An 18,463-nucleotide genomic window follows, 5' to 3' on the forward strand; every position below is an offset into this window, starting at 1 on the left:
CTGGCCCCAGGGGGTGCCCTCGGATGGGTCGGTGAGCTGGTCACGGTGCTGATCGAGTCGTATCGGTCCGGACGAGTAGATGAGTGTGAGCCAACTGAGGAACCTGATCTGGGGACGACGACATGGAATCCGATGCAGCATAGATCCAAGAGGCGGCATGTCGGCCGAAATATGACGGCGGCTCCGAAATCGGAATACTACAACGGCTCACAGGCCGAGATATGATGATGGCTCGCAAGCCTACACACGGCACGCAGGTCTGATATGATAGCGACTCGCAGGTCGGATGATACAAGTAACTCACAAGCATGATAACAATATGAATAGCGAAACACAGCACGACTCGATGGCCGGAACCCCATCTCGACTTGAAGGTCGGAGCAATCAAACAGTACGCAAGCGGCGATTGCCCGGAGGGTGACGACATCCACTGGAGATGGCGGCTGTGAGCGCGGGAGGAGGCGGCGGCGGCTGTCGGCGACAACACTCGCTGGAGGCGGTGTCCACAGCCGCTGGAGGCAGCGGTGGCGGGGGGAGGCACCTACGACCGTTGGAGGCGATGTCAGCGGCCACTAGAGGTGGCGGCGACGCTACTAGCGGTGGAGGCAGCGCTACTGGAGGTAGAGGAAGCGTTCCTCGACGGAGGAGGCATCGGTGCCCACTGGGGGTGGTGGCGCGTGCTGGCAGCGGAAGCCGCTGGTTGCAGCACGTGGAGACGACTGTAGTGCGTGGAGACAGCTACAACGTGGGGAGGTAGCTGCCTGGGGGGTTGCGACGTGCTCCCAGCGATAGCGACGGCGTGAAGAGGGCGCGACACATGAAGCGGAGTAATAGGAGCGACGTTGGAGCCGTCCGTCGATGTCGGCGTCGACCTTCATGAAGCGACCGACCAACCTCCTCCCTCCCCCTTCTCCCTTCTGGTGGCGGAATCGACGAGGAAGTTCTCCTCTGTTCGAGATGGCGGCGCCAAACCAACCCCCCCCCCTCCAATCTGTTCGAAATGTAATCCCAGCTGATCGGCGTGGGAGTCTTCGGCAATGAGCCTGTGGCTCTAGTATTATAGAAACCCGGCCGATCGACACGGGAGTCCTTGCTCGGAAAACTATGATAGATTCTATGACCGAAAGAGAATATAACAGAAAAATTGACCTGTCGACCAGTAGAAGATCTAACTTAACTTCTCGACTCCCGAATACCCGAGGAGTGAGGAGAATATAATATACTCATTGAAACCTATCAAGGTCATGAATATGATAACATTTTTCGGTGTCGTCCATCTTCACGTTCCAGATCAGGTGCAATTCCCACAGACGACGCCAATTATGTTCCTGTCGGGAAGCTGAGAAGACGAATCTGCCGTCGTGACGTGTCTGAAATGTTGACCACATTTTCATGACCCGGATGGTGAGCTGTCTTCTGTGTTGAGCAAGTCGTCAGAGGTCCTCTGGTCACACACTACTTGCAGCCAGCGACCGGGTCGCCCCGATCTCTAGTACCCCGATGCTTGAGGCGGGTCCCATGAATATATAAGCAGCTGAATAATGATAGAACTAAATAAATATAAGACGAGTACAGTGACGTAACCTGTCCCAGGGGGGCGCCCTCGGATGGGTCGGTGAGCTGGTCACGGTGCTGATCGAGTCGTATCGACTCGGACGAGTAGATGAGTGTGAGCCAGCTGAGGAACTGGATCTGAGGGCGACGACATGGAATCCGATGCAGCATAGATCTAAGAGGCGGCATGTCGGCCGAAATATGACGGTGGCTTCGAAACCGGAATACTACAACGGCTCACAGGCCAGGATATGATGATGGCTCGCAAGCCTACACATGGCAAGCAGGCCGGATATGATAGCGGCTCGCATGCTGGATGATACAAGTAACTCACAAGCATGATAACAATATGAATAGTGAAACACAACACGGCTCGATGGCCGGAACCCTATCTCGACTCGAAGGTCGGAGCAAACAAACAATACGCAAGCGGCGACTGCCCGGAGGGTGACGACACCCACTGGAGATGGCGGCTGTGTCCGCGGGAGGAGGTGGCGGCGGCTGTCGGCGACAACACTCGCTGGAGGCACCGTCCACAGCCACTGGAGGCAGCGGTGGCGGGGGGAGGCACCTACGACCGTTGGAGACGATGTCAGCGGCCACTGGAGGCGGTGACGACGCTACTAGCGGCGGAGGCAGCGCTACTGGAGGAAAAGGAAGCGTTCCTCGACGGAGGAGGCATCGGCGCCCACTGGGGGTGGTGGCGCGTGCTGGCGGCGGAAGCCGCTGGTTGCAGCGCGTGGAGACGACTGTAGTGCGTGGAGACAGCTGCAATGCGGGGAGGCAGCTGCCCGGGGGGTTGCGACGTGCTCCCAGCGATAGCGACGACGTGAAGAGGGCGCGACACATGAAGCGGAGTAATAGGAGAGGCGTCGGAGCCGTCCGTTGATGTTGGCGTCGGCCTTCATGAAGCGACCGACCAAATCCCCTCCCTCCCCCTTCTCCCTTCTGGTGGCGAAATCGACCCCCTTTCATCCCGTGCGAACAATGCACTTTATAAGCAATAAAATCCTTAATGTGTCAAAGGACCCAAATACTCCCTCCTTCTCCCTAATTCTACCTATGCCCTAACCTGCATCCGCATCATAACTATTATAATGTGAAAAATCATATATATTTTTTAATCAAAATTATTATATACAAAATATTATTATATTAAAATATTCTTTATCAATTTGATTAAAATTATTTAAATTTTATCAAAATCATTTTTTATAGCTAAATTATAATCTTAAATTTTAAATTCTAAAATCTCAAAATTTAAATTTTAAATATTATTTATACCAAAATATTTTTTATTAACTTGTTAAAATTATTTAAATTTCATCAAAATTATTTTAAATAATTTAAAACCATTTTAAAATCATTATAAAAACTATTAGATAGATATTACATAATTATAGAAGTTATTAAGTAGCGGTTAATAATACTATAATAATATTATTTTAGATGTTAAACATTGTAATAATTATATCGTAGTTTATAATAGCTACCTATTATAATAATTACCTATAGTTATTACAATAATACTGAAATGGAGAATATTTTCAAATAAAATATTTAATCATGCATTTTTGATTGTTTTTTTGTTTTTAAAACCATCGTCTTTAAAATCAACGTCTTTTTAAAATTAGCATCTGTGTATTTTTACACATTGTGAAACTATTTATTGTAATAGTTATCAATAGTTATTACAATAATACTAAAATAAAGGATATTTTCAGATAAAATATTTAATCATGCATCCTATTGATTTTATTTAAAAAATTCAAAGTCTGTTTTTACAATTAATATAATTAGGGGCGCTTCTGCCCATTGCAAAATTTCCTGTCTTATCCTTTGTCTGATGGAAGGTCCCTGCTGGACCCAATTTGCCTAATCATTCATTCCCACATTGCTTTCTCTATGTGTGCTGAACCAGCAACCAGATCATTTCAATTAGAAATCCTTGGAGAAAGTTGCAGAGACATGGAAAGCCATCTCAATTCATGATCGCACATCATTGTCTATTTCCATTTCCAACCCATCTTCCGTGCCAAACCAAGTATTATAATATAATACAGCTACATCTAGCTACTCTTTCTTCTTCATCTTCTTGGCTACAAAACATCGAACAACGGTCGCTCGAGTCTGTCGCTTCGATGGTGGCGGTGTTCAACAAAGAGGTGTTGAGTTGGTATCTGCTCGCTGTGAAACTTAATGAGACCGTGCAGGCGAACCTCCCCCGGTCGCAGCCTAGCACTCCCGGCTCGCCCTTCAGGCCTCCGCCGCCACCGCCGATCTATTTCACCCGGGGCGAACCCATTCCGGAGGAGCTTCAGCGGCAGGAGGAGGAGGACGAGGAGGAGGACGAGGAAGGCAAGGATGAAGAGGAGGTGAGAGTGGTGGTCGCCGCCGCCGCCGCTGCCGCCCCCCGAGTGGAGTCCGAGTGGGCGATTTCTGTCCGCGACAGGCTGGAGCAGGCGCGAAACGAGGAGGCGGCCGTGCCGTGGTCCCGCTTCTCCATCTACCGCGTCCCTAAATCGCTCCGCGAGGGCGACGAGAAGTCGTACGTGCCCCAAGTGGTGTCGATCGGCCCCTACCACCACGGCAAGCGCCGCCTCCGCGACATGGAGCACCATAAGTGGCGCGCCCTCTACCGCGTCCTCCGCCGCACCGGTCACGACGTGCGGCTGTACCTCGATGCGGTGCGCGTGCTGGAGGACCGGTGCCGCGCCTGCTACGAGGGCCGTATCGCCCTGTCCAGCGATGAGTTCGTGGAGATGCTGGTGCTCGACGGCACCTTCGTGCTGGAGCTCTTTCGAGGAGCGGCGGGAGGCGCCGGCGAGGGTTTTCAGGACCTCGGCTACGATCGCAACGACCCCGTGTTCGCGATGCGCTGCACGATGCACGGCATCCAGCGTGACATGATCATGCTCGAGAACCAGCTGCCCCTTTTCCTCCTCGATCGCCTCCTCGGCCTCCAGATAGGCCGCCCCGACCAGCACGGCTTCGTCGCCCGCCTAGCCGTCCGCTTCTTCGACCCCCTCATGCCCACCGACGAGCCGCTCCGCAAGGCCGACCGCGCGAGGATCGAGTCCTCCACCCGCGCCGCCGCCGAGTCCTTCGACCCGCTCACCGAGACAGGGCTCCATTGCCTCGACGTCTTCCGGCGGAGCTTGCTCCGGACGGGGCCGAAGCCGGAGCCGCGTGTCTGGATCAGGCGGTGGTCGCACACCCGGCGCGTGGCGGATCGGCGGCGGCTGCAGTTGATCCACTGCGTGACGGAACTCCGGGAGGCGGGGATCAAGTTCCGGAAGCGGAAGACGGACCGGTTCTGGGACATCAAGTTCGCCGACGGCGTGCTTAAAATCCCGCGGTTGCTGATCCACGACGGCACCAAATCGCTGTTCCTGAACCTGATCGCGCTGGAACAGTGCCACTCCGATTGCACCAAGGACATCACCTCCTACGTCATCTTCATGGACAACCTGATCAACTCGGAGGATGACGTGAGCTACCTGCACTATCGGGGGATCATCGAGCACTGGCTGGGCAACGACGGCGAGGTGGCGGACCTGTTCAACAAGCTGTGCCTCGAGGTGGTGTTCGACTTCGACGACAGCTACCTGTCGGAGCTGTCGGAGAGGGTGAACAGGTACTACAACCATCGGTGGAACACGTGGGGCGCGAGCCTGAAGCACAGGTACTTTGGGAACCCGTGGGCGGTCATCTCCTTGATCGCCGCGGTCTTCTTGCTGCTGCTCACCTGCGTGCAGACCTACTACTCCGTTTACGCCTATTACCGCCCTCCCTGATCACCCACTCTCCGGCTTATGTATCCTTTACATTGATCGATCGATTGTTTGATTTTGTTATGTTCATAATCTCGATGAGAGTGATGAGATTGGTTGTTTGATCTTCAATTCAAAGAAACTCTGTTTTTGGTTTTGGATTTTGATTTTGGAAGAGATTTGAGAAGGAACAAGATTTGTCAATTAATCTAATAAATAAGTCAAAGCGTAATTTTATAATTATTCATCTTTTGGTCTTGTTTTTTTGTCGTTTCTATTTATTTCCGTGTTTTAATTTAGCGTGAGAAGAGTTGCTGACCTTTTGAGCTCCTCACTTCCTTCCGCTGTCTTTTTTGGGCCGATGCGTTTCCAGAATTCGAGTGCCATGCGTCTCCTGCAGCCGCCGCAAGGCGCCCTATTGCTATTGACGCCCTTCCTCTGGGCAGCTACACCAGCCTTCTCCTCGACTCCGATGCCTCCGGCCATTGATCGCTCCCATCTGGTAATTGTTTTGCTTTTGACTCGGACGAGGAGATCCTTTCATTTCCGTTCCTCTATCATTTACTTTGTCGTTGAATGAGGAGATCCTTTCGTTTCCGCGGAAAGAAGGCATGTGGTTGCTTTTAGTTACTAGAACTTGAGACGAACTACTCCACTTTGGAGGGGTTATCCTCGATCAGAAGAAAACAGAATTTTAGAGAGGATTTGTTCATTATTTCATCTGTGCTGAAGTGAAATAGGAGATACAATGAAGTGATTTTGAATTGGATTTCCTTCTTCATTTGCTCACTTATTATACACAGGTAATTTCATCTAGATATATACGGACACCCTTGTGTGGTAAAGCTCATGGCTATTCTTACAAACTTATATCGTTATATCATAAGTTATGGAAGGTAGTAAAGTCATTGTCATCTTATTTCCACTTAGAAAGCTTCATCTTCTTATCCATTGACGAGTTGTTTTGGGTTGTCCTTTCAGGATAATTGCGGAGCCCCTGCAGTACCAGAGAGCAAGAGCGTAGAACCTATTGAGGATGTTAAGGAACTTAAGGATTCATTGAAATACTTTGATGCCGATTTTTTCAATGACAGCAAGGTACTGATGATGGAAAAGAGAACGATTGTTTACTCTTGCGTATGTCCAAATCTTATGTGTCTATTTTCAGGTGCAAGAAATGGCAACTGGTGTGAAAGAGTTCAACCTACCAATGTTTATGGTGAACCGTGAACTTATTGCTTCCCGTGATGGAGGGTTGAATGATCCATCTGTGTTAGTTTTCAAATCATCCTGGGGTAGAAATGATGAAGCTCCCCATAAGTATATACAATTTAGATATCCTTCCATTCATGGCATACAACGGCCAAACAAAGAGGAAGATATTGCCTTTATGACGGTGTGAAAATGTTTTTTTTCCATGTCTTATTTCTGGCAAAGACTGCATTTAGCTTGTCCCTAGTATTTCTGTTTTGATGATTGCTAGATACTTGAGCTTGGAGAGCTTATTAGGACGAAGCAAATTACTTCGAAAGAGCTCACTGATTTATTCTTTCGAAGATTAAAAAGGTACTTAATGGTGTTTTCACAATTTTTTACAAATTATCTAGTACATTTGGTTTTTCAGGTTTACTCACAAATTTAGAATGGGCAATCTTTAGGTATAATCCTGTTCTTGAAGCTGTGATTACATTAACCGAAGAGTTAGCATACCGTCAGGCAGAGGAGGCAGATAAGTTGCTGGCTCAAGGAGTGTATTTGGGTAAAGCATATCTTTGTTACCCAATTAGCCACTCATTACAAAATCTTTGATTTTATGTAACATTCTAAATGCATGAATTAAAATAAGAACGGTAAACACTTATAGCGATTTACAAGGACCTTCTTCGTACAAACTGTTGGAAGATTCATGCTCACTGTCGGAAGAACAATTATAGAAATTGAAGAGTTCTCCACAATTTCACAAACCAAATCCCGCAACCTCGGATGTTTCTTCTTCTACGTGAAAACGAATCTTACGTTCACAATTTCTCAACCCGTGTAAATCACCCTTGGACGCACCCTTTATAATGGGAATTATCCCAAGGGTAAAAGGAACTTTTTCCCCAAAAGAAAGTGGGCAACGTGGGCATGCTCACGTTTCCATTTCCTACATCTCCCACTCGTACAAGGTAAGTCACTAAGACTAGTTCATCCAGGTAAGCCACTAAGATCAGTTAGTCACAAAGACTAAATAAGTCACATATACTATATAAGAGTTTAGTCACAAAGACCATATAAGAACATTCAATCCATACTTAGAGAAAATGGTTCGTGCGGCAACAAGCACACTGAGTGATAGTTACTAAAAAGATTGTTGCACCTTATATAGTTGCTCTCTAAGCGATCAATGCTAACAAAGTTGTTACACTTAGCCGCTCTTCTAAATGAATTAGAGACATTCTCATAATGACACATAGCCTCTCTCCTAGCGGTATATATCTGTTATCTAGGAAACATTCAATCTCCCGGTGACACAACCATTATTTTGGAGATATCCATGTCTTGTTATTTACTCAGACTAAATAATCTTCATTTACATCAATATGAACATTTCTAATTCCTTATCATGACTATTATGTCAAGAGCATGTTCCATATCCAATATTCACAATCATTTCTATACATTACAGAAATGGGTCGACCAGTAATAACATCAAAAGATGTTAATCTATTTAATCTTCCTTTTTAGTTAGAATCTATTCATTCTAATTAGTCGCTTTCCTAGTTATGCTCTATATACCGAATCATCCATAGCCATATGATACATGCTAAAGTAGCAGTCACCGATTAAAACTTCAAGTAAACAGCTAAATGGTCACTAACGACAAAACTGAGATTAACTTATAATCTTAAAGGTCTTACATATTAGAAAAACATGGATCTATTCTCTTATTACCCTTATTGTCGCAATAACACATGTGATATGAATCATATGTTACGATGTTATTCTCTTACTAAAAAGAGTGCATGTTTTTCTTAAATTTAATATCGTACAGATTTTGATCTAGACATACCTAATGTCTAATCTTGAATTCAACATATGAATTCCAATCTGGCCTTCAACATGTTCATTAAATGGTGGGTTCATTTAGTTTGATCATTATTAACACATAAATGATCTCATCTTGATATAATTATCAATGCGACATTAACTTATGAATTTGTCTCTATTCACAGTTGCGTAAGTTATCCTATAAATAACGATCTTACCTCTATTTATACTTAACAAATATAGATGATTGTCCATGTGAGTAGACTAATCTCTACCTATCACATACTCACTGAGATTTTATACAAATGTAACCAAAGCATATACTGAATAAATTATGGCAAATTATACAATCAAATCACAATATCTTATTGTAATTAAATGTTGTTACATTCTGCGAAGTCTCAAAGACTTTGCATGTTCTTTAAATGACTCTTTAGTCATTGGTAAAAGGATCTGCAAGCATAGCACGTGTAAGGATATACTCAAGAATTACCTTTCTTTTAGCCATAATATCCCTCACAAAGTTATATTTTATTGCTATATGCTTACCTTTGCCGAGATATTTGGGATCCTTAAAAAAAGATATTGCGGCTTGACTGTCACAGTAGACAGTTACTGGATCAGATGCTTCAGGAACCTTCTAAACCAGACTGCTTTTTGCACAACCGCTGAACATACCACATATTCAACTTCCATAGTTGACAAAGCTACACAAGCTTATTTCTTGTTGTTTCATGAGATGACGCTACCATTCAACAAGAACACATAACTTGATGTGGATTTTCTAACATTTAGGTCCAGCCCAATCTGCATCCGAATAACTTTTCAGACTCATATCTGATCCTTGAAAATATAGATAAAAATATGTTGTCTCCTTCAGATATCTGAATATCCTTTTTATCGCCTTCCAGTGTCTCGGTCCTAGATTTGACTGGACTAAGCCAACAGCATAGCTGATATCGGGATGTGTACACAACATAGTATACACCAAACTACCAATAACACTGGCATATGATTTTTTATTCATCTCAACTATTTCCTTGGAGTTTTGGGACACAACTCTTGCTCAAAACAGTACCTTTCACAATAGGTGTATGTTCTATGTTGCAATTGAATATGCTGAAATGATGTAACATTTTATTTATATAAGACTCTTGTGATAGACTCAAAAGTCTTTTAGGACGATCTCTAATAATCTTCACTCTTAAGATGCACTTAGCTTTCCCTATATTTGTTGCATCAAATTGTGATGACAGTCACTTCTTGATTTCATTCACATTCCCTATGTTATTTCCAGCTATAAACATATCATCAACATATAATAATAAAATGACATACTTTTCTTTTACTCTTTTTAAGAAAACGCAATGATCCTCATTGATAATCTCGAAATCATAAGATAAAATGACTTCGTTAAATCTTATGTTCCATTGTCTTGATGCTTGTTTTAGCCTATATATAGACTTTTTAAGTCTACATATTTTCTCCTCTTGGGCTTCAGCAATGAAACCTTCTGGTTGAATCATATAGATTTCCTCGTATAAGGAAAGTAGTTTTTACATCCATTTGATGTAATTCCAAGTCATAATGTGCCACAAAGGCCAAAATAACTCGTATTGATACAAATTTCACTATGAAAGAAAATGTTTCTTCAAAGTCAATACCCTCCATTTGAGTATATCATTTTGCAATCAAACGAGCTTTGTATCTATTAATCGATCCATCAGCTTGTCTCTTTATTTTGAGAATTCACTTATTCCCAATAGCCTTCTGGCCCGGAGGAAGATCGACTAAGTCCCAAACATGATTCTTATTCATTGTCTTCATCTCTTCATCCTTTGTAACTTTCCACTTTTCTCTAACTCTATATCTCAATGCTTTTTCAATAGATTGAGGTTCGTCATCGTCAACTAGGAGTGCCATCAATGTCTCATTCTTAATATCAAACCTCTTCTTAGCTTTGATTTTACTAATACTTCTTCGTAAGTTGGTATGTTGAGAAGTCAACTCATGACTTGGCATATCACTTCCATTCGGTTGACTAGACTCAAGCATCCCTTTTGACACTTATCTTGTTGATAATATCCCATCCTCCTCAAATAGAGAAACATTCTTATCAACATCATCTCTGGTTGGGAACTCTATTTCGAGAAAAGTCACATATCTCGAATATATTTCTGAGATGGTTCCATCTTGTTGCAAACTTATGAAAACATGACCTTTGGAGATCTCATAATATTTAATAAAGATACATTTCTTACCTCCTAGGTCCCAGTTTTCTATACTTGTAAGAATTATCATGAACATAAGCGACTGACCCCTAGGGTCTCAAATTACTCAAATCCGATTTTTTGCCTGTCCAACATTCATATGAGGTTGATGGAACTGACTTTGAAGACACCTTGTTAAATATATAGGCCGCAGTTATTAATGCATCTCCCCAATTGGAGATCGACAAATTAACATGCGCCATCATAGACCTAATCATTTCAAGAAGAGTCTTTTTTCTTCTTTCAGCTACCCTATTTTGTAGATGTCTAATAATCCTTCTATCATTACATATTGTTTTGAACATATCAAACAAATATTCCCCTTTACGGTCAATGCGAAAAGTCTTAACTTTACGTTTTGTTTGATTCTCAACTTCGTTCATATAACGAATAAAGCAATCTAATGGTTTAAATTTATGAGAAATCAAATACAAATGACCGAATCGAGAGAAATCATCAATAAATGTAATAAAATAGGAAGCTCCACCTCTAGCCTTCACATTCATTGGACCACAAATATCCGAATGAATTAATTGCAATGGTGATTCAGCTCTAATGACCTTACCAAATGATTTCCTAGTTGCTTTTTCAGCAAGACAATGTTCACATATAGACAAGTAAATCTTAGCCTGAGTGCCTAATAGACCCTCTCTAGCCAACCGATTCATACGTTCTTGTCTTATATGTCCTAATCTAGTATGCCAAATCTCATTAGTTATACCTGCATCACTAGTTAGAATAATGTTCGAAAAATAACCTTCAATTGCACAATTGACATCTGGTTCTACATCAAGAACCATAAAAATTATTTGTTAAAAAATCATATCCGATTGACACTGAGTTAATCTTAAGTTCAACACATCAGCTGTAAAAATTAATACAGTACCCTAAATCAAGAAGACATGTAACGGAAATAAGATTCCGTCGAATTTTAGGAGCATATAGGACATCATGTTGAAACAAAACACTACCACCACGGAGGTTTAGTTTGCAAGTGTCGATTCCTATGACTTCAACTCTTGCATTGTTTCCTACATAGATCTATTTGTTGCTAGCTAGTATTCGACGATATAACAAATGTAATTCGCTCCCGAGTTACATGCTTGGTTGCTCCCAAATCTATAATCCACAAAAGATAAGAATCAGTTAACAACACTAAACTAGCAACAAAATGCTCAGGAAAAGAAGACACTTGGATTTACTTTTTTGGCTTAATGGACTCCCGAGTGAAGTGACCCTTCTTGCCGCACTTAAAGCAAGTCAACTTTTAGGTTTCACTCCAGTCTTTTTTCCTTTCTTCTTGATTGAGCCTTGCCCCATAGTAGCAGCTTTTTTCTTCTTTCCCTTCCCTTTCTTGAACCATTTCTTTTTCATGGATCCAGATGATCCAACAGAACCAACAGCCACATAAGTTAGTCCAGAAATCCTTGCGGATTCAACTCACTCCGCCTCCAATTCTACATGGCATGAGACATCGGTGAAAGTCTTGATACTCTCACTATGAGTTAGAATCTGTTTCATGGTCTCCTAAAAATCTGGAAGGGAACGAATAATTGCTTGAACCTGTTGTTCATCGGTCAACTTATGACCAGCAGTTTTAAGCTCCCGAATCATGTTCGACATCTCCCTGAGGTGTTGAACTATTGAAACATTCGAACGCTTCTTGTAGCCGTCAAATTTGATTGTCAACTATCGAAGCTTACTCAGACTTACTCCATTGTATTTCTCCTTAAGGGCTATCCAGACTGCATGAGCTGTAAGATACGACTCATACTCAAAAGCTAGGTTATCTATCATTGAAGTCCTTTTTCTCCCATGCCTTGTAAGCATCAAGATCTCGTCTATTTTGTAGAATGAGACCATCTACAGGTTCTACCATAATCTGATTTACAGCCTCCAGAACTTCTTGTTCCTCAAGTACATACTGTATCCAGAGGTGCTAGATCTTATAGCTATCCTCATTAAGTTTTTCACACTTGTTGAGTTTTATAGTGTTTTTAGTTGTCATAATCTATCTTAAATAAACACATTATTTAGTATTCAGTGTAATTCATATGCATGCAATTTATTATTGACTCAATATTAATTTGAGTTGGTTTACAAAATTAAGTGATAGCTATGTTTTCACTCATTATTCGTATGACCAATCAAATCAATATTGGTCAATTCTATTACACACATCACAGCAAATGAACTAATCATTTATTATATCATGATTTTTTTAATTAAATGAACTAATTATTTAATAAAATGAACTAATCATTTATCATGCATCATGTAGAGTAAACAACATAAATAAACTTATGAATGAACATATCATTAACATAAAAATATGTTGCATATTGTTAACATATAACAAACTGACATGAATCAAATGGACTAATATTATTCATACATAATGACAATAACAATAACAAAACTCTAATAAACTATATAAGCTAACACCACTCCCACTAGGATAAACGCCAGTGTAGTGACCAACATAATCCCTTTCAATCTGGACTTATTTAGGGTAATCATAAGTGGGACAACTTCAGAATTCTTCATCGGATCCTTTTTGGATCCTTCACACACTCTTTCGGATCCTCCTCTAATTCTTCAGGATCCGGATCCTTCTCTGATTCTTCAAGAGCTTCTTCTGAATCCTCCTCTGGATCCTCTTCTAATTCTTCAGGACTCTGAGCTAAATAAAGTAAATGTCTGCACATCTCTGAATATGAGACGTGCCCTTCAGAATCATCCTAAAGTTGGAGTGTTATTTCCCTAAGATGTCATCTTCTGTGTGTGTCTTGGACCAGAAACTCTTTTCGCTCAAGTTTCCAGAACAACCAATCGAGCCGACTAATAAACCATCCAACTCCACAAACCAAGCCGTAGTCAAGCTTCTTAATCTCCTCCCAAAGCTCATGTTGTCGTATATCGCGACTAGAAAAATTGAAATTAAACAAGTAAGTACAAACCGGCTTAATTCAATTTATACGGGCATAAAACCAACATAATTAATCAAGAAAAATAAATCTTCTCAATTTTCAGGAGTCTAAGTCGACTGACTCATTGGACCGGTCGATTGAGAATCTAAATCCTACGCTCGGTCCATCGTCCTCGTTAAAACTAATCTAATTGGACTGGATTTTCTATACCTATGTTCTGTTATTATTTAATCTAAGTCCATTTCAACCAATCTCAGATTTATTGATCAAACTCAAGTTCGTTTGATCAAACCAATGTCGGATTAAGTCTGAGCCTTCAGAACAAATCTAATCCATTTGATCAAACTGGTTCGGTTAAACCAACTAATGGTTTAACCTGAACCGGGTCTAATTGGACAAAAAAATAGTCTGGTTAAACTAACCTTGTCGGTCTGGTTCAGTGAACCAGATTGAGATCTAAACCCAATTACAATTAATATCCAACATGCATTGATTAATTGAGACTTAAATCATTAAGTTATATAAGCTAATGTTTTTTTATTGATAATATTGTTCTGCCGAAATAAAAATAACATGCATATATTTATATATAAACTGCTAACATGACCACGCCGTCATGCATCTCACGTTCACAATTTATCAATCCCTGTAAATCACCCTTGGATGCACCCTTTATAATGGGAATTGTCCCAAGGGTAAAAGGGACTTTTTATCCAAAAAAAAGTGGGCAACGCGGGCATGCCCATGTTCCCATTTCCTACATTTTAGACATTTGATTTTTTTTTTTATTCTTTTTGAATAACAAGGATGTTCTGCTCGAATAGCTATTGGCAACTTGCATAACTATAGTCTATCTAAATCATGGTTTGCAATCTTGTACTTTGCCTGTCAAAATGTATCATTTTCGTAAATCACTGAAACTCGATACTAGTTGGCGTCAAGGTTCAAAATTCCGAGTTGTGCTTAGTTTCGATCTTTGACTAGAAAGATACTTTTTCAGTATTGTGCGGACGCTCTGATGCATGGTGTCGATGATAAATTGGAGGTAGAAGGAGGAAGAAGATGAAACAAAGAAAGGAGATATTGTTTGCCCTAAGTGGTATTGAGTTTTGATAATATAGCGGAATGATATATTTTGACCAACATGGTACAAGATTTAAAACCATGCTTGGCTTAGACAATGTCACATTCCTATGCTTCATCCCCTTCCTTCAACTTGAATCCATTAGCGACACCATGTATCAAAACATCAGCACGATACTAAAACAATTTTGTTCCAATCAATGATCGAAACTTTGACACAGCTAGAGATTTTGAACCTTGATCTAAATACTAAGCAACAACAGATAGGAGAATCCTTTTATGGCTGAAGTTTGGCATGAATAACAGTCCCCTCCATGGTATCCCTTATGGATTGAAAGACATTATAGCTGTACCCCACTACAAGACTACATGGGGATCCAAGACATTCAAAGACCAGGTTCTTAACATTGAAAGTTGGGTCTATAAAAGGTACAATCTTGATCTTCTGCATTAGTATTGTGAGTATAGTCAGCCAATTTTAGTTCATGACCATCGTAGTTTTGATTTCATTGTAGGCTAAAGGCTGCGGGAGGTGTTCTCGTTGCAAAGCTTGTTTCGGGATCACTAGCCTATGATGACATTTGGTTTGGGGGGAGGACCCGGAACCCTTGGAATATTGAAGAATTCTCTACAGGGTCATCAGCAGGACCTGCAGCTAGTACCTCCGCAGGTTCTGTCGGGTCAAGGAAGCATCAGGCAGCAACTAGCAGCTGATTGCCGATATGATGGATTTTTCAAGTACTGATTGGTTGTATTTTTGACAGGTCTTGTCCCATTTGCAATTGGCTCAGAAACAGCCGGTTCCATTACATACCCTTCTGCTCGTTGCGGAATTACAGCCCTACGACCAACATTTGGAACTGTTGGTCGAAGTGGTGTCATGAGCATATCTGAGAGTTTGGTACTTCATCTCTAACCTCAGGGGTCAATTGTTATTCTTTCGACTACAGAGACAAAATATGTGGCTGAATGCAATTTGATTCCCAGGATAAGCTGGGTCCTTTCTGCAGAAGTGCTGCTGACTGTGCCTTAGTGATTGATGCCATTAGGGGAATCGATCCTGGTGACCTATCATCTCGTCATGTTGGTATTGATGACCCATTTGAAGTCGACATCAGAAAACTCACTGTTGGATTTCTGAAAGATGCAGAGATGGAGGTGAGTGTATCTACTTTTTCGAGGAATTAACTTGGGTTCCAATCTGGAACCTGTTTTCGGAGTTTAACAAGGGTAAACTTGTTTCATGTATGCTTCTTGTTTTCTAATTATATTTTTAAAACCTTTTTTTGATTCCTCAAGGTTGTACATATTCTTCAGTCCAAGGGTGTAAATTGTGTTCCTTTTGAGTTGAAATACACAGTCGAATCAGTTCAAGCAATTTTAAACTTCACAATGGATGTCGATATGCTGTCCCACTTTGATAAGTGGCAGCGATTGGGACATGATGATGATTATGAAGCTCAAGATCAGTGGCCCGTGGAACTTCGGCGTGCACGGTTGATACCAGCAGTAGATTATATACAGGTACTTTATGATATTCGATGATAGAAATTAAAGTAGACCAACTATATAATCCTCATACGACTAGAAATTGTGTATAGTAATTCAATTCAATTAGTTATATTTTAACTCATCTAATATTCTTTCAATTGATCAATAGCAGGTGTCTCCGGTGCTCCAATTAGCAATCATGCATGTAACACATTTGTGTGAACCGATAGCCAATTCAATAATTTGATATCTTGTAGAATATTGGCCTATGATTACGGCTCATATAAAGAAAGTGATGCCATTCTAGAATCATTTTATTGTAAATAAGAATCAGCCTTTCAGTTCCTGATTTGTATTTGCTACACTTGGTAGGATTACATGCTATTTTAATGAGTGAAACATCTACATATGAAGAACCATAGAGCACAAACAAATGACTTTTCTGTGTTCTAGTTTTGTTGAATCCATTACATGAATTACGATTGCATCTTTGTATTCTTTACGATGTTATCGAAACTTTGTGCCACTTTTATTTCACAATGTTATAGCATACCACCATATATGGTTTCTCTCTAATTCAAAGAGTGCTTTCAGGCACAAAGAGCACGGGGCAAGCTGATTCGAGAGGTCCGTGAGAGCTTTACTGTTGATGCTTTTATTGGTAATGCAACTGATTGGGAACGTGTTTGCTTGGGAAACCTTGTTGGCATTCCTGTAGTTGTTGTCCCAACTGGTTTCGAGAATATCAAAAATCCTCCTCCAGGTGGTACTAGGAGAAGAACCACAATAACAACAGGAATATATGCTCCACCAGATCGTGATCACATTGTAAGTTGCTTGAATGCTTAATATGCTCAGTGATTTTAGGTCATGATAATTAAGATTTCTGATGTTGATATTTATGTGAAATATAATGACAACATAGGTACCTTCCAATGTATTTCAGGAAAACAGAAGGTTAAAACCAGTCTAGTGATCGAAAGATCTTGTAAGTCACCAAATTTATGACATATACATTATCATGGGCTAATACTAGTAAAGAAGGTAATTTAGCTGGTATAGGATTACACTAGCAATTTGGACTAAAAAACACATTCATACGTAACATAATATGCTTTTAGGAAACAAAATGACAAAAGGTAAGCGAATGAGTAACATACTTTTGCAGTATAGTGTAATGAATTTTAAAGATTAAGAGAATGCTGCCCAAGATAAGAGAATTAGAAATAGAACTATTTCACTAAAGTTTATATTAGGAAAATAAGTTGATATCTTTTTATGAATCATGTATCTCCCATAGAACTGAGTGACCCTATCAAAAGAGAACTTTGAAAAACCTATAGCAAACTGTTCCTACTAATGACTTGAAAATTTGGACTTGTAGGAGTTTGTTTTTTTTTTTAAAAAACAAAAGGGGAATCATACGAGTATAAAAGTGTACTTAGAGATTTTAGAATTGCTGAAAGAAATGAAGTTTGATACATAATTTTAGATTTTGCTACACATCATGTGATCTCATGATTGTTATTACACTTTCAGAAAAAAAAAAGAAAGAAAATCATTTGATACTTCTCAATAGAAAGATTCTTGAAGAGCCCAAAGTTAAAAGTGTAATATAAAGTGAGAGAAGGTGGTGATGTGAGAAAGTACAAACAATTGTTGGTCTAAATATGCATGTTTTAGATATCAACAAAATTCTGGAAATGAGAACTTGCATAGGATTGTTAGTGTGGAGTTCTGTATGTGAAAGAGTTGTTAATTAAATTCTTTCAACTGCTATTTTTTTTAAAGAAGCTGTAAATCTGAACAATATAAATGTGGATAAATTTGGTTGATTTTCAGGCTCTAGCATTAGCCATGGCATATCAATCTGCCACCAATCATCACAGGCAACGCCCTCCTATCGATGATCCTTAACTAAATTGGTATTGTCCATGTTCTAGGAATTATCTTATTCTTTTTCCCTTCTCAAAATATTTAAGTTCTAGATGATCTGAAACTTGCTTGTTTTTCTCAGGTTTGAATGCATCTTGAGGATATTTTGCTCAAAGAAATGCAATGAGTTAAAGCTTGTTCATTTACTGCGAAATACATTGTGCTGATTTTGTTGCAAAAACTTAATCGTTCAATAACATTTGTGAGTTTATGACCTACGAACAATTTCAACTCAATACATTGTGAGCTTATTTTGGCCCGTGCATGGCTGAGTTGGCCAGGATGTGGTAGTATTGCTGCAAGGATCGAATTTGATAAATATAGTGTATAATGCCCTCTCGGCTGACTATAGTTTCCTGATTTAATTTTTGTTGCAATTGTGAGCTTATTTTGAAAT

General features: G+C 40.8%; 2 protein-coding genes across 2 annotated transcripts; both read left to right on the plus strand.

Moving 5' to 3' along the window:
• Window positions 1-3,435: 3,435 nt before the first annotated feature.
• LOC121971623 (UPF0481 protein At3g47200-like) lies at window positions 3,436-5,828 on the plus strand. The gene is made up of 2 exons (XM_042522968.1): window positions 3,436-5,371; window positions 5,637-5,828. Exon 1 carries the CDS (start codon window positions 3,543-3,545, stop codon window positions 5,349-5,351), a length of 1,809 nt encoding a protein of 602 aa, XP_042378902.1. The 5' UTR covers window positions 3,436-3,542; the 3' UTR covers window positions 5,352-5,371; window positions 5,637-5,828.
• Window positions 5,689-18,325, plus strand: LOC121971624 (glutamyl-tRNA(Gln) amidotransferase subunit A-like). The gene is made up of 14 exons (XM_042522969.1): window positions 5,689-5,829; window positions 6,131-6,223; window positions 6,309-6,425; window positions 6,496-6,723; window positions 6,811-6,893; window positions 6,986-7,086; window positions 14,946-15,069; window positions 15,156-15,310; window positions 15,405-15,541; window positions 15,628-15,798; window positions 15,940-16,164; window positions 16,726-16,959; window positions 17,974-18,056; window positions 18,149-18,325. The coding sequence occupies exons 1-13, from the start codon at window positions 5,689-5,691 to the stop codon at window positions 18,046-18,048; spliced, it is 1,884 nt and encodes a 627-aa protein (XP_042378903.1). The 3' UTR covers window positions 18,049-18,056; window positions 18,149-18,325.
• The last annotated feature ends 138 nt before the right edge of the window (window positions 18,326-18,463 follow it).

This window comes from Zingiber officinale, chromosome 4A (assembly GCF_018446385.1).
Source record: "Zingiber officinale cultivar Zhangliang chromosome 4A, Zo_v1.1, whole genome shotgun sequence".
Lineage (NCBI taxonomy): Eukaryota > Viridiplantae > Streptophyta > Magnoliopsida > Zingiberales > Zingiberaceae > Zingiber > Zingiber officinale.